This window comes from Gasterosteus aculeatus, chromosome 6, assembly GCF_964276395.1.
Source record: "Gasterosteus aculeatus chromosome 6, fGasAcu3.hap1.1, whole genome shotgun sequence".
Lineage (NCBI taxonomy): Eukaryota > Metazoa > Chordata > Actinopteri > Perciformes > Gasterosteidae > Gasterosteus > Gasterosteus aculeatus.
The window spans coordinates 8,531,310-8,551,791 of record NC_135693.1 but is presented as its reverse complement, the minus strand read 5'-3'; the positions used below and the strand labels follow the sequence as shown (position 1 = coordinate 8,551,791).

At 46.7% G+C, this 20,482-nt stretch overlaps 1 protein-coding gene across 37 annotated transcripts in view; it reads right to left on the bottom strand.

The window, feature by feature from the left end:
- Window positions 1–20,482, bottom strand: part of tacc2 (transforming, acidic coiled-coil containing protein 2) — a 44,262-nt gene that overhangs the window by 13,000 nt on the left and 10,780 nt on the right. For 23 of the 37 annotated variants that reach the window (XM_078104105.1, XM_078104093.1, XM_078104082.1 and 20 more), the window contains 3 exons: window positions 14,654–20,392; window positions 13,060–13,977; window positions 8,904–9,200 (listed from right to left, as the gene is read on the bottom strand). In XM_078104105.1, coding sequence (XP_077960231.1) covers window positions 8,904–9,200; window positions 13,060–13,977; window positions 14,654–20,392 — 6,954 coding nt within the window. Of the gene's footprint in view, window positions 1–211; window positions 1,922–4,702; window positions 5,326–8,903; window positions 9,201–13,059; window positions 13,978–14,653; window positions 20,393–20,482 lie in introns of those variants that run through there. The other 14 variants (XM_078104111.1, XM_078104107.1, XM_078104109.1 and 11 more) reach the window with 5 other exon arrangements.

Here is a 20,482-nt window from a genome sequence, read left to right as displayed (position 1 = left end):
CACGGGAGACGAAAATGGAGGAATGAGCCGTTTCCGCAGGACAACAGGCTGTAAATGAAAATGATCATCCGACGCAAACGACATATTGATTGTTTTTTTCGTCTCAGCAACACAGACACACACACAAACACACACACACACACGCGCGCGCACAGTGAAGCCCTCCATACAACCTGAGTACTAAGGTCCACGGGCTCAGGTCCGGTCTCACCTCTGCCTGACGGCACTGATCATGTTGTCATGACGTGAGCCCCAGGAGAGACTCCGAAGGAGCCCCAAAGCCGGATCCGAGCCCGGGCTGTCCCCGTCCCCGGCCCCTCCCAGCAGTGTGTCCCAGCCCCAGCGAGCCCACTGCAGGGGAGACAGAGCCTGCCACGTAGTCACGGGCATGACGGCCGGCGGCTGCCCCTCTTCGCACTGAGATGCTGCTGCCGGACACACAGGTAGACGCTGCCTCTTCCCAGGATCACAACTACGACCACCAGATGCAGCCTTACCTCCGCCTCGTCTAGCTTTCTCTGTACTCTAATTTCCTTTTTTCAACCCACAATCTCAGTCCTTTCACGTTGCTCTGTATCATCTGTAGCCATATCAGTCCGTCTCCACTTCTTCCCAGTAGGTATTGATGCCTCCCAGTCTAAAACGAGACTGGCTGCAAAAGCCCAGAGCCTGCAAACTGCATATGATCTCTCTCTCTCTCCCCCCTCCCTCTCTCTCTCTCTCTCTCTCTCTGTTTCTCACAGCCTCCCTCCCTCTACCCCGCTCAGTCTCCTGCTCCGGAACCATGTAGCTGTATCCACACGGAAGATGATGCCCACCACTCTAACCTGCTCTGATGCAACTTTACAATGCATTCGATGTTGATAGACATTGCTCTTTTTTACAGTGTTCTAAATCAATTAAATGCATTTTAAACACATGTTTGTCATAACAAACCCACACTAAGATAATGCTTGACAAACTCGGGTCCTTTTCAGACACACAGGAAGTGGAGAAACTTCCAAACACTGTGTTGCTATGGTAACAGGAGGCTGCTCCCGCCATATGTTCCACGTTGGAAGTAAAGATGGCGGCTCACACACACGCACATACAAGCGCACACACACGAGCAGGCTGTGCACAACATACCCAGGTCATTTTCACAGACACAGAAAGGAAGAAACATATCTATTATATTATATTATTACTGTATATATATATATATATATATATATATATATATTTTATATTGATATCTGAAATAATAAAACTACATTATTAGTCTTTTACAATAAGCCATATAAAATGGCAATGAAAAATGCAATGGGCAGAGGCATCTGCCATCGTTGTGACCTCTATACATCTTCAACAGTAAGACACATATAAAGAGTAGAAGAAAAGTTAAACGAAACCTCTGTGTCCCTACGCAATATTGATCCCGCAAATCTAAAGGGATTCCGCTCAGGTCATTGCAAGAGCAATTTAGCATCCTAAGGGGTTCCTTTGTAACACACACGCAGACATGGATCAAATAAAACTTCTCAATATGACAGAAACGGGGGGCCTGACACACCATCTAGCCGTCAATATGCCCGATGCAATCAAAATACAGAGCTGAGAACTTACTGTTGGAGGAGGCTGGTAACAAATGTATTTTGCTGTCATTGGCAATATGTTCACCATCCCTGGGGTCACATAACAGGAGAGATGGAGGTTCCTCTAAGCCAACAATATGGCAAGAGTCCCATATTCTACTTGCACTGCAATTCTCTCCACAGACAAAATTCGTCAGTCTGCACAGCCTCCAACATGGTATAAAACAATATGTAGTGCCTGGTCATTATATTCTCATATATTAAGTTCCCTGCTCAAAATCCTTTTTACAGCTCTGGCAAAGTAAGGTCCAGTGTGTCCCAGCAGGGGGGGACTGGTTTGCCTGGAGATCCATCTGGATCACTAGGATCCAGAATCACAGTCAGGCAGTCTGACGGGACGCTTAAAGGAAGGGACCCACTTACTATGACCAAAAAATGTGAAATGTGAATATGAAGATCTATAACAAATGTATCCTTTTTTTTATTGTGTAACATAAAAGGAGAAATATAAGCTGCTTCTAGTGGATGGAATTAAAACATAAGACAGTGAGATAATAAGCAAATTCACTGCTCCTTTCATTGCTCCGTTCATGTCCTTGCAGGGGATATTTTTCATCTGGCTGCATTCACTGTGTTGCTATGGTAACAGAAGGCTCCTCCCACCATATGTTCCACGTTGGAAGCAAAGATGGCCGCACACAAACCAACACAAACACACACAACTGAGGATAAGCAGCAAGGTCCAGGAAAGTGTTGCATGGTGTAGAAAATAAATGTCGGCATGATGCAGATTTATGAGGTGAGCCACTGCTTCATCAGCCTCATTATAAAAACAAAAACTGCATTTTCATTTTGCAGGGGGCTGATAATCTTTATTATATAAAAAAATATTTCTACATAATATATATGTAATTATTCATTGAAATGAGATCTGTCGTTACAAATCAATCCCGGAATGTTTTCTGTGTTAATGCCGTCATACTTTCAGCAGCTCTTATGGGAATAAGCAGCGTGTGGGTGAGCAGTAGAGTATGGGGGAGAAATAGAGACAAAGGGAGCAGCAGTTAATAGCAGCCTCTCACAAGCTGAGATGACTGCCTGGAGACTAGAACTCTGCAGCGTGAGGCAGCGAGATGCTTAGTATCGGGCAGCCAGACGTGCCGCTGCCTCCAGCAAACTCCCACTGGGCCTGTCTGAACAGCTTTCACAGCGCTGGAGGGGAGAGGGGGAACCTAAACTCAACACCACCTGTCTGTCCTACCTGTGCACCTAAAAAGTTTGAAGATTTATGCACTCATCTGCTCTGGAAAATATGTTGGATCTGTTGTCAGAATTTCAGTGATAAAGAGGCCTGTGATTTTCTCTTTACCTGTAATTCCTTTGCCTTCCCTTCCTTCTGCTACGTATCTACAATGCTTCATTCCTTTGCTATCTTATCATTTCTAGCAATGTGGCAGTTTAATGCCCTATGGATATGTCACATGTGTTGCTTTGCGAAATGTCGGTGACAAAGCAATGATTAACTATTAGTCATTGATTATTAATGTAATTTACATGAAGTTAAATTTGGTAAATGTAACAAAACAAAAATATTGCCATTAGCAAGCAAATACCTAAGATGATTGTTAACTACTGTAAATGCCGTTTTTGTTTTTGTTTTTTTAAATAAGGAAGAGGGTAAAATGATATAATAATAATATATGAAGTTATAATGAGTCTCTACTATAACATATACAGTATCTGGTAACTCATATGAGGTAGTAATGAACAGACCAACAGAGGGAGCTCCTGTGCTTTCATCCCGCTGACGAATGAGTGTCCGGATGAAATGTATTACATCATAGGCACTAAACTCCACAGCAACCTATTTTTCATTTTACAACAGCCTGTTTCCTTTCCACACAGATGTGATGTGGTAACCGGGCAGAAACGTATAGAGGCTTTATAATAAGAAAAAGAGCCTGAATTGGCTTTTATTATCTGTAAGTGATTCATGGAGAATCCTTTGTGTCGTCCGCAGTTCATAAAAACATAGTAGATGGACTAGAGAGAAGATTCCCTCTCTGTGTGATAGCTCATCTAATCTGAACCTGTGACTGCGAGCAGATGGCACATTAAACAACAGCAGGTCGGTGAGTCGCAGCACCAGAAAAGGAAGGGGTTAAAATATCTCTCCATTTTGAGGATGAGATCAGATGTCACAAGTTCGTTCAGTCATATACAAAACCACCGTCAATGCAGAAACTAACCAACTGTCCACTCGGATTCCCATGAACTCAGTAAAAGCCTTAATGGCCGTGATGACGTGGGCACAGTGCTTGAATCTAACAATAACAAGCTGCACTTTGCTCCTGATATATGTCTTTTAAATATTCGGTCTGCTGAGGGCTGAATTTTGCAGAGCATTGTGATAAAAACAAATATATATATATATATATATATACACACGCTGTCATGTGTCTGAGATATAAATAAAACACAGCAAAGTGGAGCACGCTTGCTCGCCTCCCTCCCTGCTGAACTCTCTCTTGCTCTCATCCAGTGATATTCCTGAGTGGTGAGTCTTCTTTACCCCCCCACACCGCACGCTCCATTTCCACACAGTCACCAGCTCACGCTCCTCAGCGTGGAAGTCTAGAACAAAACATTACCCCAACACCCTCCCCCCCCTTACTGTATTCATTGCACAATTCTGGCCCCCCCTCACAGGAATACGCTCACGTTACTTCCACACATACAGTCAAGTGTGCCTGCACGCATGCTCCCGTTCTTCCATCCATGTTTACGTCACAAAAGCAAACAACAACAATGAAGACGTGCTCAGTGGGTGACGCTGGATTTTACATTCTAAGAAGGTATTATGACAGCAAACCGGGAAGGAGCGAGTGAGGGAAAGCAAAAAGGTAAAAGAGCACAGCGTCTCACAGACGTGTTTTTCTGGTCCGGCTTTGTCTTGCAACGGTAAATAACATCAATCAAACGTGACTGCGTTCTGCATAAGAAATCTCCCCTGCATCCGCAATGAAAATATATGCTGCATGCCTTAAAAATACGGGGATTTTCTAGATTTTCAGCCCCCAGGAATGTTTCCAGGCGCCGAGCAGGAAACCAAGTTAAGTCACACTCACATGTGTTCTTGAGAGAGACAGGAGGTCTCTCCTTGCTCCATGGACTCGTTGGCTCCCATCCTCAGCTAGCTCTGCTGCCCCCGCCCCCTGCCTGCACTTGTTCACCAGCCACGCTCCACATCAACCTGCTCCAGCCACCCCTCCTCCAGAGTCTCCCGCCGCCTTCAGTCTGGTCCTAACGGAGGAGGCGGGCGGCCCGAGTCGGAGGAGGAGGTGAGCGGCGGCGGGTCCCACTGTGCTGCAGTGCAGAGGACGAGCGAGTCCCGCTCGCATCGGGAGCAGAAGCGGTGGATGAGTGAGCGCGCTTCACTTCATGCACTGCATCCCCGAGCCTGTGCTGCTCACAGGGTATTCCGCATGGAATGATGCACCACCGGGCGGGATTCAAATTTCCAAGAATAGAAATTGAAAAGAAAGAGAATAATCTAAAACAAATAGGATGAAACAGCGGTCGTGTCGTCTTGCATGAGTATCCGAGGTGCCTCCTCTCTGTTTGGCTGCTGATATCGCTGAGCTGTGCTGCTGCTCTCCCAGCCTCCTCCCCCCTCCACTTTCTCCCCTGACTCGACCCTCCTGCGCCTTTAAAAAAGACAAGCGGCTTTCTCTCGTCTGCTAACGCGACTGTGCAGGGGAGCCGAACAATAGCAGACCCCCCCAATAGAAAACCCAGTGGTGAACAGGGGGCTTTTTTCTTTCGCTCCGTCGGACCTCTTCCTCCTTAGTCCCACATTAATCGTACCTCGCGCCCGTCTCCAGCCACAATTCTCTATATGCACAGTGAAAACATGTTTATGCCTCCTTTCACACAATGGATGCATGCCTTTGGTAAACAATAGACCATGGGAGACTTGAATGTGTGTGTCCTATTCAAGTCTGACCCTGTTATATTCCTTTTCATTCAAGTCACTCCAACGGAAACCGTGCATCGGCACACATTGACAGAATAGGCTTCATGAGACTAAAAAAAGAGAAAAAAATGAATGCAAAGGCTAAAGATATACATTTGAATGATAGAAGTCATTCTTTACTGACGGGTTGAGGACATATGCCACATTTCTAAATGAATACAGGCGCTGTGTTTAACTGCAGGCCGGGTTGGTGATCTAATTATCGGGCACTCTCATCAAACATTCAATTGCCTCAAAGTCTGGAGGAGCATTAACGATATTTTGTCTAGCCGCTCTCCTTTCTTTTAGACGTGTGTGTGTGTGTGTGTGTGTGTGTGTGTGTGTGTGTGACACAGACACAGGGAATGTGTCCAGAGGGATAGAAATAAGCGCAGGGACAGGTTTTGGAAATCTCCCATTGAAACCCAAGGAGCAGTGGGACAGAGAGGCGTTAGAAGTATGAGAAGAATAAATCTCACTCATGGGAAAAAGGCTCGATACAATAACGACTGTAGCCTGAAGCACTTGGGAGCCACACACACTTGCTCTTGTTAGGTTTCGGGTATCGTACCTCAGCCCAAAAGGACTAAATAGACGGACTCTCCAATTCCCCGTACGACACAAATCCCAGTGTTCATGTACAACACCACATTTTGCATGTAAATGAAGTCCATTAACTGATGTTCACAAAGAATATTGATGTGACTCTAGTCTCGGATGGGTCTGTTGATCGATGTTTCACAGCCGAAGGGACAACTAAAAGCGATGCCCCCTCCCATCTCCCAATATAAACCACTGCTAAAGTAAAAATATTGATTGCTATGACCCTCCATGCCACCCATACCAGTTCAGAGACGTATCTGGGGCAGAAAATCACTCATGGAGTGGAGTACAAGTTCCTATTCTGTTGAAAGACATTGAAGTCCTCAAAAGAGTCTGGCCCCGCACTGCTGTTTCAACTGCAGAAGAAAATGAAGAAATAAAAAATTGAACAAACTCAAGCACTGGAAGTTATGGCTGTGGCAGTTATCTCTGAAAGATTCATAACGACGGTCAAGAGGAATCAGGGTCACCACAATCCTTCCAGGGGTTCCCGATTGGAAATGGCGTATGCTTTTAAGCAGACTGCGAGGCTGCAGAACACAGTGTGGCTTCATGGCTGTTTGTTCATTAGTGTGTTAAGACTATATCTATAATCCTCGTTCAGTTTAAGCATGTTAGTAGAACTAAAAGTGCCCCATGAAATGTATTTTTTCTTGGTTTCAACAAATTGAAAATGTACAGAGGTAGAAACAGTACATAGCTAATTATGGGTTTAATTTCAGAGAGTAAAAACAAAATGAGTAATAAAATATGCAGTGACATGGAGGGGATTCTGGTTTTAGAAATCAGTGGTAGGACGTTGGTTGCAGATCTGATCCCTCTGATCTTCCTGCTAATCAACCTGTACCTCATATGCCAAGAAAAGGCTGCATTACTCCCATAAACTACAACCCAAGGAATCAATTCCCGAGGCTGTGTCCACTAAACATCCGCCCGCAGTCTGCATCCCTCTGTATTTACAGTGGATCTTCTTACGACATATTTTTGAGAATCTGTGGTGTTCCTTCTGTTTCTAATAATAATAATAATAATAATAAAGAAAAGAGTGGAGTAATCCAGGTAATTCAATGAAAGACCTGGAAAAGAAAGGCTGCCCGTCCGCTCCAGACATGTTGGTTCTTCAATATAAGAAATGTCTGGCAGCCGCACGGCCGTCGCTTGATAGATCCTCCCTTTATTAACAGTAGCAAATATTCAATGCTTCTGTGTTCTTGGCCTTGGCTCTCACACTTAAATACCAAATGAAATGCATCGTTTATATCTGAACACTCGTTGGCACGGTCATGCCTTTTGTGTGTGTTCCGGCGAACAGGATAACCGTGGCATCCAATGAGGATTCTCCATGTGTTGGTACACCTCTCCTCTCTACTGTTCCCAAACGGGGATCTCAGATGTCATAAATAATACAACAACACTATTCTATCCTCGCACTCTTAGAAATGTGGTGCGACATGAGAAAGGGACGTATTTAAGCATTTAAGTAAATACAAATTGTACACATAAAATAATACAAATAGATATTGCAGTTCAACACTGGCGTAAAGGCAGATACTTGAGCTGGTGGGTCTCTGCTTCCACATACGTGCAGCATTCAGAGGGCAGAGTGCAGACTATATGGACACTGGTCTCCAGCAGAGAAAACACCCTCTGCTGGTCGCAAAGTAACATCACACCGTAAAGTGGCTGAGTCATTACCTCATATTTTACACAACAAAGTCTAGCAAATAATTTGCAAAACCGGGAAAAATTATATATTTTCAGTGTGGAAATAGTTGAAAAATAATTTAGTACAAGAGCAAAATAATGAGTAACTTAAATGTAATAGGTATCAATGTAATGAATGAAATCCTTGTGTTTTGTAGCTTCTTGCCATGAAGAGGGTGACGTCGCAAGCAGCTTAAACAGCAAGACATCAGCTATAATAAGTAAAGTGGTTAGTATAACCCACAATGTGAAAAAGCATGCCGTTTATGTCCTCCTACTTTATCATTTAATGTTTAAATGATCCACATATAAACATCTCACCCTGATGCGTCTGCTATATCCACTAGTAACAAGACACAATCATACAGTTTAAATTCAAGTTTCCATGATGTGATCTGTTTGATATGAGATCATGTGGTAGCATGTCAATGTAAATCTAAAGCTACGTTAGTAACTGCAGTTCTAGGAACCCTGGATGGAATCTAGAACTTCCATTTTATGAAGTGATAAAACTGCACCCTACTCAAACTCGAGAGAGTTTCTCTGGATTTCACGTAGAAAATGGGAATAATGCTTATTGTGACATATCTATACATATTTCTCAATTGCTAATCGTAATATTATTCTGATTATTTTTGGATGTCATACATGTATGTGCTAAATTGCCTTCTTGGCGACAGTTAGACAAGAATATTGACACCACTCTCATTTTTGTATGGTGAAGATGAAGCAGGTGCCAGCAGCTGGTTGGAGCGCTGATGATTTACATCAGATCTACATCTACAAGGTTATTCAGTGCGCCAGATGGCGATTTAATGCTGTAGTTTAAACTGAGCCGGGGTTGAAAGCATAAGACGTGGCTACTTTTCATCAGGCAGGCTAAAAGGACCAGTATCAACACCGGACAAAAACTACTGACGTAGCGAGGAGAGAGGGGGCACACAGGAAAAACTCCCCCAGTGGAATGAGAAATGACAGTGAGGGTCAGGCTGAGTTCATGTGCGTACCTCAAAGGAGCCGGGCAGGGTGCAGCAGCAGGGCAGCGGTCCTCACACTGGGAGGCAGGGTTTAAAGGAGGGGAGGCGGGGGCTGGGAGAGGAGCAGGAGGGATGCAGGGAGATGCAGGTGGGGTTGGCGGAGCTTCAGGAGTGTGCCTCTCCGGGGGAGTCGGAGGAGGCGTGGGAAATTCTGTGGTGTCTTGGAGGTGAGGTGGGACGGCGGGCGAGAGGTGGTGTTCGGGGGCAGGGGGTGGGGGAGAGGCCGGGACTCGGTCGCCTCTCCCTGCCTGCTCAGCGAGGGAGGACCTGCAGGGGAGGAGGAACCAAACATCAACAAGCGGCCCGGACGCTAGAAGCCCAAGAAGAAGAGATGAGGAAAGCGCTCGGAGGACGCGCTTCCGGAAAAACAAACCATAATGGAAAATGTCTCTAAAAGCGGAGAGAAAGACGGAGCACTCGTATGGAATCCGCCTAAAAGTACGCTGTGTCATTTACATAGGAAGAAACAATAACCCCTCTCATTTGTTCCCCTACATGATAATCCATGTTTCCCTTGCTCGCTCTACTTGCTTGAGGAGGTCTGGCTCTGTCATCAATGGCCACCTGGTGGAGTGGATTTGGCCTCGATCCCTGCCCGTCTTATCAGGAGTGGTAGGCTCTCTAATCTGACGCCCATGCAGCTGTTCCCCACTTGGGGCAGGCCTCCTGTTTAGCTCTAAAAATACCCCAGTAGCCTCTTCTGCAGAGGAGAGCTTCACCGTACCTCCATCAGCCGGAGCACACATACGGAACAGAACTCGAGCACCAGGTCGACCGTCTGCTGAGCAGCACTTTCCAAACGCCCTTCCCAGCTCATGTCAGACTGATACTGAGCTCGGTTATTCTCCATCTCCCTCCCTCCAGTAAACTTAATAACATTTAATGACGGCGTTTGCTTTTCTTCAGGGTGTAGCCAGTCATAGTTTACGTCCAACGCATATCAGGTTGCCATTAGAAGGACAGGACTTTCTAATTGATACCTGATGTCTGCGGCAGGAGGAAATGTCCAGCAAATGCAAGTATGAACTTTGATTGGGTCTCATTCCTCTTGTTACGAATCCTCAGTCCGTGACTACCAGCAGACCAAAGTTATACATATGTCACCATCTGTAGCCAACTTGGCACATGAAGCCTGGAAATAGAAACAACCAAAGCACAACCTAGTCGGGGCAAACTGTAATAAGTCTTCAAAAGATGGCCTCCAAAAATATAAAAGTGTTACCCCGGAGTATTTGCTGGTTTAATGGCTTGTATGTGGAGATACGCCAGCTAACCCACTCAGGTTAATAACTTGAGCTTTTCAACATCTCATCCCAGATATGAAAGATTTCTAACCATTACAAAGTGAATGCAACAAGTTAGACACAGTACAGATGCCATTCTTTAGCAACACATTTCTTCTCGCCAGTAGTTTTACTGTTGGCATTAACACCTGGAGGCTGTCCAATAGTTTTGTGCAGGGCGTTGCTCAAGCTAACCTCATAACCGGTTCTTGATTTCAGAATTTACAAAGCCAGTCCAGTTGTTTAATGTCGTGGTTTTCTACCACAGTCGAACAAAACTGATTCCCCAACCTACAAGCACAGACATTTAACGTGATCTACGGGAAAAGGCTGGACAGGAAAGACCGCAAGTCAGGGGAGGGTGTCTAATGATAAACAGAAAGCTGTAAACAAAACCAGCTGAAAGTCCTCAGAAAAGTGTTTTTCTAATGCGGTAACAATGGAGGGACCGTTGCTGTCAAAGAGCCAGCAGCTACCTCATACTGTCCAGACACACACACACACACACACACACCCAACAACACATGACATCTACTGTAAACACATACTTCATGAATAAAATAATTCCCTTCTGTGACTACAGATGTTGAGTTATTACGTAAAGGGGGTCTAGTGTGGTTGAATCAATGACGGAGATTATCCACCTTATTTATGCCAGCAAAAAAAGCACATCAACCTACAAATCGCCATGACAACTAGTCTATTTACAGTACAGTGTGGGCCACAGCACATCGTAATTCTCTTTTCACTCTAGTCACTTCACACTTTTATGAGTAAAAATGGCAAAACAAAAGATTTTACTACATTTTATTAAAATAATTTACGGCAAGTTTAAAAAAAATAGTTACTATGGCACACTATGTCAGATGTTTTATAACAAATCACTATGTGGCCCTTTCCTGCTGGATAATAATTTTTACCTCCTGATTTTTTACATTTTTGGAGCAACATATTTGTTGAAAATACAGTATCTAAAAAGTACCTTTCCTACTACTGCGATGTCCCGGCAACCAATCAGGCAGCCTCAGGGGACCACGACATGCTCGAACCTGTAACCTTATCTTTTTTGTACACTTTGTTGCTTCTTTTCCACCTTCTGCCCCTTCAGTTTGAATCTGTCCCCCCCTCCTCCCATCTGGTGAGGTCAGCCGAGACGGAGCGTCATTAGCACTAGCTACCTACAGACCATCTGTTGCATCAACCTGCTGGGACTTAAACACACACACACACAGACTGAACAAATTAGTAATCTACTTCTTGTCAACTTACCCAGATTTCAGCCAGTGAGGAATTTATCACAAACCTTCAGAGCAAACTACAAGTAAGTGATGGAAAAGACTTCTGCTGAGCAACTGGTGAACTCCGAAACCCCCGAGCCGATCCATGCACGTCCCAGTCCTTCTCTCGCCCGTCCGCGGCTCTGACCGACTCTGACCGAGTCCCACACACTCACACCGCGGCACATGTGCTCGAGTGTTTCTCTGAACTCTGGCTTTTGTTCCACTCCGTCTGGTCTGTGCAGATGACTTCAGTGGGGCTGAGTGCCTGCCTAAATTCCTCCCACTACAGGCTTCAGTTCACAAAGCCGCACAGACTGAGCAGGACTGACAGCTAGGACAGCCTCTTGGGGCGGGGGGAAAAAACATATGTACACACACACACACACACACACACACACACTCACACACAAATACATCATTGACCATGCAGTCACATTTGGGTGTCTGGCGCACATACCCGAGTGTAACTTTATCTATGGATGAAACCTATAGTGGAAATAGCCACTGTCACTCCACCTCACTCCCACTCTGAGACAACCTCTATGTCTCCAACAGCAGTGATGAGACTCGTGACTGACAGGCAACAAGTGCTACTCCGGCATGTGGGACGGCTCCTGGGCAAGCAGCAAGCGGCAGGAGAGAGTAGCGATGAGGAAAGATAACTGGGAAATCTGGGAAAAGCGAGGTGAAAATAAATGGAGCAATGATTTTACTGAATTAGAATATATCGAAATGCCACTACTCACAGTAAAAAAACTGGAGAAGCAAACCCTTAGATGCACAATAAAAACTTCTTTAGTAAAATAAGCACATGCATGGAAAGACAGTCAAGCACGAGCCATTCAAATGCTAGAATAAAGACTGAATCCACATCACCAGCAAACTGAACGACACACTGGCTTACTATGTGCATTTAACTAAGTCAAGAGTTTTAACAACATTAACGGTTGACTGTGTACTTTAAAACCATACATATCTATCAGACTCTTCTTGTCTAATCCAAATGTAAAGATCCCAGGATCTTTGGGATTTACCATCCACTTATACGGTCTCTGCAGACCGTATAAACTTACCAGACGTCCTCGTGGTGTCTAAAACCAAACAAACCCACCAAGCTAAAGGGAAATCCATTTTAAATGTTTGACAGGCAGCACAGCTGAGCTGTGACGCGCACGTCCCCCTGCGATTCTCCCTTTTTACAAATAAAGTAGCTGCAATACAATGTCTCTCATACATCCCTGTAAAGTGGAAATGTTTAAAGGTTCAGATTAGCTAGATGGGGTCTAAAAAGCCATACACAAATCACTGTGATGTCTGGAATTACCATTCTACCCCATCAACCTGTTGTTCTTCATGTAAACGGCTATAATCCTGAGATTTGAGTTGATTGAGGATTACAGAGTCATGCATTTTTAATCCAGACTGACTGAACTGTGACAGTGCAGCAGCCTCATGGGGAGACATTACTCCACAACCTGGTGAAGGAGCCTTTCCCCATAAACTCTACAGGGGGACAAAGAAAGATTTTCAGGAAACTCCTGTGAGTAGTTATTTATCACTCACCCGCTGTCCTGTCGCTCCTCAGCAGGGTCCTGGACTGCTGGAACTTTAAATGTCTCCCCAGGTTGGCTCTCAACAGGTGTTTCTCTGGGCTCCTCCGGCAGCTCCCTGCTCAGCCTCTTCTCTGGTTCAGGGGGCTCTGTTGACGCCTTGTTTGGTTCCGGGATCTCTATTTCATTATTTGTAGGTTCTGGTATCTCTTCCGGGCTTTTTGTTGATTCAAGGAGCTCAGGTGGCTGTTCTTCTTTTTCTGAGGAAGTTTGTGGCTCCCTTCTTGGTTCTGGGAGCTCTACTATCTGCTGGGCAGCTGTCAGAAGCTCTACTCTCTTCTCCTCTGGGACCTCTACTCTGGTGCCCTGTGTTGGTTCTGGGAGCTCTACTGTCTGCTGTGGTGCTTTCGGGAGCTCTACTTTCTCCTCCTCCTCTGGGACCTCTACCCTGGTGCCCTGTGTTCCTTCTGGGAGCTCTACTATCTGCTGGGCAGCTGTCAGGAGCTCTACTCTCTCCTCCTCCTCTGGGACCTCTACTCTGGTGGTGCCCTGGGTTGGTTCTGGGAGCTCTACTGTCTGCTGTGGTGCTTTCGGGAGCTCTACTCTATCCTCCTCTGGGACCTCTACTCTGGTGCCCTGTGTTGGTTCTGGGAGCTCTACTGTCTGCTGTGGTGCTTTCGGGAGCTCTACCTTCACCGCTTCTTCTAGGAACACTGCCTTTGTGCTCCGAGTTGGTTCTAGGAGCTCTGCGGTCTTCTTTAAAGGTTTAGGAAGATCCACTGGCTTCTTCAAAATATTCAGAGCTGGTGTCTCTGTTGTATTGTCCGCTGCTCGATCTGGTGGATGGATCTCCTCTTGTCTCCAAGGGGCTGCTGGTTCTTCAGTCGGAGTGAGAAACTCTAATTGAGGAGACTCCAGAGATGGGAGGGGTCTGGAAAAACAATGCAAGAGACAAAGGGGTTGAGAGATGTTGTTCAGTTTACAGCACATGAAGGATTGACTGACAAATGACAAATGTGTGCGTTTGTGTGGTTGGGGGGGATACGTGTGTGCAGAAATACTGAAGGTACATGTGTGTTTGTGCAGTTGTTGCATTGTGGTTACGACTGTGAGAAAAGGATCATTCTTGCCCTGGAGAGCAGGGCCGATGTCACAGCTGATGTCATCCTTTGAATATAAAGGGAAGCATTACTTCCATTGGACTTCAAAAGGCACAGTCATTTGACCCGAGCTCCAGTCAAAACAAAGTGCAGCTCTGTGTTTAGCTCCTCATTCATATTCATTGTCGCACGGCTCTCTGTAATATCACTCCAGAAAAAGTCCCGCACATGGTGTTACTGGAATGCTAAGTTGGAAATAAACTACAGCAATGTAACTGGTAGATACACTGAACCTCATAGATGTATAAGCCACAAAACTCAAAATAATAAAAAAAAAAGTAAATGCTCCACCCAATTCACACTTCTTAAAATGTGTTTCGTGATACAAAACTAAATTGTATTTATTTTCGATCAACATAGTTCCCTTAACGTGACGTTTCACGTGTACTCTCAGACAGTTTTTCTTACATGACATTTTCAAACACATTTGCATGCTCTTGTGTTTACCTCGATGTCTCTTGTTCACACTGAGAAAGCTTTGCGGCCTCTTTTAATGCTTGAATCCGGTTTGTTTCTGGCTTCCCGGCTGGCAGGTCGCCAGCCTCTGGGTTCACAGACACTTCTTCAACAGTTTTTCCATCGGACATTCCTTCGTACTCGGAGGTGTCATTTCCTGATTCCTTAGAAACACCAAATGAGCTACTGTCTTTAGCACTCCCAGTTTGATCTGTGACCTCCTGCTTTGTCATTGCCTCAATCTCAATTTGTCCCTCACCCTGCCTGCTAGCTTTCTCTTTGCCCAAGGCTGCTTTATCTTCCTTTGTGGTCTCCTCTACATCGGGGCCTTTTATGGGTGTTTGTACTGCTGGGCTGCTTTGTGTGGCTGTAGTTTCAGCAGCGTTTTGTAGCTCGAGAGGCTCGCACGCTGTGTCCTGAATTTCACGCTCCTCCGTTACACCACTGTTGCTTTTCGCATTTGCATCCCTGAAATCCTTTTCCACGGATCCTGCTTGCACAACCAGAGTACTGAACATGCTTGTGTGGATTTCTCCTGCCTGGTTTTCACAAGGAAAAACCACTGGATGAATGCCTTGACTGTCTGTGCTGAACTTTGATAAAACAGTTGTTTGTACAAGCGATGCCTCGGGTTCCTTTGATGCTGACTCAACAGATACTGCAGTGTTCTTGGAGGTCTCTTGTTCTCCGTGTTGGTCTTGACGGTCTGTTGATAGATTGCCTTTTTGCTGACCTTTACAAACCAGCTCACTCGCAAACCCAGTGTCTGTATCTGACCCAGCCACCGCTAACGCTGGGCATTTATTCTCGTTCACCCCCTGTCTTATCTCTTCTGCATGAGAGGAGGCCGTGACTCTCACTATGCCGGCCGAGGCATTTCTCTCAGCCGCCCTTCCACTCTCATCAACATCGCCGGCGAGGTGAGACGGCACATAAACCCCGTCGAGAGCTGCTGTAGATTTGGCTCCTTCTTCTCCATCACCACTGCTGCCGTCGCGTGTCCACTCATCCACACTCCAAACTGAGCTGTCTCCTCCCTCTACCACCCCTGTCCCCCCTAAAACCAGTGCTGGGATCGGCCTGCCCTGACGGTTAGTCCCTTCTCCCCGCTCTAGACAGTCCCCTGATAATTCCTCCGCGGGATGTCTGGATCCCAGAGGCCACTGCGGCTGCTCCTGTTGCTGAGCAAAACAGTTTGGCTCTGGCGTGGACCGTGATTGGCCAAGAGCTGCACTCACGTCTGGTGCCGTGGCCCCGTGAGAGCAGCGTTCCGGCGTTGCTGTCGGAGTTTGGCACAAACTCAGGACATGAACGGTGTGAGGTTCGATACCAGACTCTACCTTAGAGCCTAGACCTTCTCTAGGGGACCCGGCAGGTTTCAGGGCAGGTAATGAAGAAGTCTGGCTTTGAGATGCAAAGGCAATTTTTGTTTCTCCTTCATTAATATTCGTTCCTGTTGATTCAGTATTTTTGACTTCATGTTCATGTGGTACCTGCAGGACTTCAATTGTATCTACAGCCTCTTCATCTGGCCCGTAACACTGCTGTTGTGTTTTGACGGTCTTTCCTGTCTGCAGCTTGCCGCTGTCTGCTGCTTCCTTTTGATTATCCATTGTCGCCTCTTCAACTTTTTCCTTTTTCTCTGCAAACACCACAGAGGTCTGACCTCCCGGTGTCTTATTCATATCTTTTTGTTTAATGTCATCACAAGCCTCTTTGGTAGGCAGGTCAGAACTGCGTTGGCAGCTGATGTTAAAGAGATCATCCGTAATGGAGGCTACACAAATACTGGGTTTGAAGCAAGTAGGGCCTGGCTCAGTGTGAGATTGAGAAATTACATTACCAGACAAACCTTTTGCCAATACATTGCCTGCACTTGGTGGCTGAGGAGGAAACACATTTCCCAGTAGTGTAAATGGAATATTCCGATTGTTGAATGCAGAATTGTCAAGTTCAGCGACAGATTCCATAGTATAATTTCCGTCCTCCGGTTTTAAACACGTCTCATCTTCTTTAACGCCGATATCGCCGTGCTGCAGATCCGGTGCCGAAGACGTGCGTGTCATCTCCCTGCTCTTGTTGCCATCAGCTCCTCCCTCGACTTTGGTGGCGTCACCATCACTGCCGCAGATTATCGTGTGCTCAGGAAGTGAGACATCACTGTCAGTGATGAACTCCAAGTGACTCAACATTGGGCCAGGAGGCTGCAGCACTAAAGAAGAGTTACTGGAACATTGCTCTATAACAGGAATTGACGGATCACAGACTGTCACTTCCTCTGAAGTCGCTGATTCCTCCATCGTCAGATCACAAGAGTGACTTTCGATCTCCATGGCATCTGTGGTAACCCGTCCATGAGGAGGTGTTTGATCCAAATGGGTGGGAGGCTGATCGTTTGGGTCCCTAGGCTTTGTTTGGGGAGAGGCTGTGCAGATCATGGTCACAGTTTCAGTATCTGAACAGGTCACAAGGTCAGTAGAGAGCTGCTCACCAGGTAGGTCAGCAGAGACATCGCTTAAAGGCTGGCGGGTAACATCGTCAGCTGGATCCAAAGAACATGAAGATGGAGGGTGTTGGTTACCTTCATCGCAGATTACAGGTGATTTCTGAAACTCAGCATGTAACTTATTTATCTTTTTCTCAGTCGACAAACCCGGATTTAAGGCTTCCTTCTCTGTGTCCCCCTTTGAGTGCTTGGTCACCTTTGCTGACACCTCTTCATCTATTGAATGATCAGCATCAGCGGTGGCTCTTTCTACTCTTTGTGAAAGGTCCCCAGTCTGACTCCTCTCGGTAGCACTTGGACGCTGTTTTGAGCAGGTCATGTCCACTGATTTTAAATCCACAGAGTTTGTCTTCAAGTTTTCGTTACCTACTGGATCCTCTTTAATCTTCTCCCCGGTATCTTTACCTCCTTCATCCAGACGGACATCTTTCTGTGGCTTTGGAAAGTCGGCCGAGCTCCGTGTTGCTAGTTCATCCGCGGCGTGCGCTGCATTTGTGGCGATTTCTGACTTCTCCACCCCAAGGAAGTCCGGGAAGGTGTAGCTGGCCTCGACGACGGGATAGCGCAAGCTCTCATGTACGGTCAGCGGAGGCAAAGAGGCGCAGTCCATAGTCGACACCGCCATGCGCCCTACAACCACAGAGGAACCGCCTTCTTGTTTCACTGAGTCTGCGAAGTGAACCCTGTTGTTGCCTCTACTGGTGCCTCTACTGCTCTGCCCTACGAGCACACCCAGTGCTCGCTCGGCTAGGATTTGTTGAGAAGTATGCAGGTGCTGAGGTGGGAGTAAAGGCGGGACGACTTGGCCGTCGTTTCTCTCTGTCTCTGTGATGGATGACTTCTCACAAGACGGGGCATCCTCTGCAATCAAATTATTTCCGAGATCAGCCCTTACCCCTCCGTTAGTATCGCCGGACCTCAGTTCGATGAGGAGAGGTAAGATTGCTTCTTCATGACGATCCTGTTCAGTGCAGATGGTCCCAGATATGGTAGCAATCGGCTCACTCCAGCTTTGTGACCTCAGCTGTGACTCTGCAACATTGGTGGGCGGAGGCGACTCGGTCCCAGCTGATGACACCCCGCTAGCAGAGCCTTCTGGCTGGCTGAATAAACTGTGCACTTTGGTCAGCCTGGCTTTCTTTCCCACATCCTCTCCTCCTCCTCCTCCTCCTCCTCCTCCTCCCTCCCCTGCTCCCCCCGATCGCGCAGCACTGTGATCCAGACAATCAGGACCAGTGAGTAGCCCGTAGGGAGGAGTATCGCTACAGGCTGCTAACAGGGGAGCCTCCTTTGCTCCGTCTCCCTTATCTGCTGGCATCTCCGCGTCTGGACTGCGAGCGCTCGTCCCTCTCGCTCCGTTCATTTCAGCCTCTGTCGAGCTGTGTGGCATTTTGACGCTGCGGCTCTCCTTAGATGCAGCCTCGCCCTCTTCGCCCCGTGAACAGATTAACGCGAGCGGAGAAAGGCTGTCCAGGAGTCCTTCTTTCTCTCCGTCGGCGGAGCCAGAGCACTTCTCTACTCCTCCCAGATCTTTGTCTCCTACCGCTCTCTCCCTCTCCGCGATTGCTACAGTAGCCGCTCTCTCGCCTGAATCACGCCTCTCGCTTTCTCCCTCTCGCTTGCTTTCTATCACTTCTGGCATCGTGGGTGTTGCCAGTGGCAACGCAGCAACCACTACTGAAGCCTCTTCAAGGGCAGCGTCCACGCCGCTCGCTCCCACACAAGTTTGGGTGTTTGAGAGTGGGCTGCGATTCTCATGTGAGAGTATCGCTGCGTCGGAGGTAACTTTAGCCTCCCTGGTTTGTGGACACGATCTCTTTTCAGGATGAACAGATGCATTGATAACTGCATTTTGGACATACGTCCCTGGTGTATTGTGGTTGTCAATGACACATTCGGTTACATGTTGCTTCCGCTGCAGGATTGAGCTGTGATTAACGCCACATGGGGCGTCCGTTATGTGGTTATGTGAAAAAGCTCGGTTGGACACAGGTGAACAGATCGAGTCAGTAAGATGATCCAGCCTGCTGTGGGGGGATGATAGTGGGGGGCTGGGGCTTCCCCCGGGACTCAGCTGTCGCTTGGAGTCACACCCATTATCAGGCTGCTCCCCACAAATCACATTCTGACCATCTGCCCGTGTCCCGGGTTTGATATCTGCCGTTGAACCTTTGTGATTTCCTGCATTCTTGAGAGATGTGTCCTTTAAATCATTTTCAGGCTGAGTTTTTGCTTTGTTTTCAGTCTCTATGTGCTTCTCTTCCACTTTTTTCTTTTTCCTTTGTTTCTTTTTTTCTTTCTTCTTTGCCTTTTTGTCCAGCCCCGCATGTTTGTCACACGAATTCATCCATTTGTCTGTGTTTGCCTCCTGATCCTGATCCCTGTAATTGTTTGCTCCCGTTGTTGTCTCTGCGAATGCATCTTTACTGCCCTCTGATGTTTCATTAACTGAATCATCAGTCTCTCCTTTTTCAAAAACACAAACGCAATTACTGGACTCATTGCCGCAATTATCTTTCTTTGTATCTACAGTCTCTGTGGTTGCCTCCGTACCTTCTTCCTTAATCACTGAATTACAATCTAGAGTGCAATGTTCCCCAACGGCTGCATAAGAGTTGACACGCTCCTCTCTGTCAGAGAGAGCAATATAATTGTCTTCTTCTTTAAATAAATCTTTAGTTGTTTCTAATTGTGTCTGCGTGGGTGTTTCCTTCTGCTCCACCATCTTTATTTCTTTGTCCGTCTTAAGCTCTGGACATTTATCCAGGCTGTGTTTTGCTTCTATTTCACTCTCTTTCTTTGCGGCCGTAGGACTACTCTCTGTGCCCAATATGTAATTCCTGAAACTAAACACAACTGTATCCGTCCGAGGGTTTGCTGCCTCACTGTCTCCGTGTGTGCTCTTGTTTCCATGGACCCCGTTGCTATGTCCCTGCTGGATAACGATAGGAGGAGGTGGCGATGACTCATAGGATTTATTAACCAACCCGTCTCCAGTTTTCCTCTCTACTTTAACCGTCTCAGACGTGGTGCTTGGGGGCTCTATGGGATTAAACATGCCAAGTGAGGCCATTTGTTCTTCACATTGCTGGAAGGCCTCTTGGAGCTCCCGGTCTACGAGCAGCGATAAGGGAGGGGTCACGCTTTTGGAAACCTGGCAAGGCGCGGCAGCCGGCTGAGGTGGCGGCTGAGCATCTGGCAGAAGTGGGTCGCTGTCGTGAGGCCTGAGGCGAGGGTGGGGCGACACAGTTAAGAGTCTGGCTGGCAGACAGCTGTTCATTCCACGATGCCACAAAGCGCTGCGTTGGGGAGAG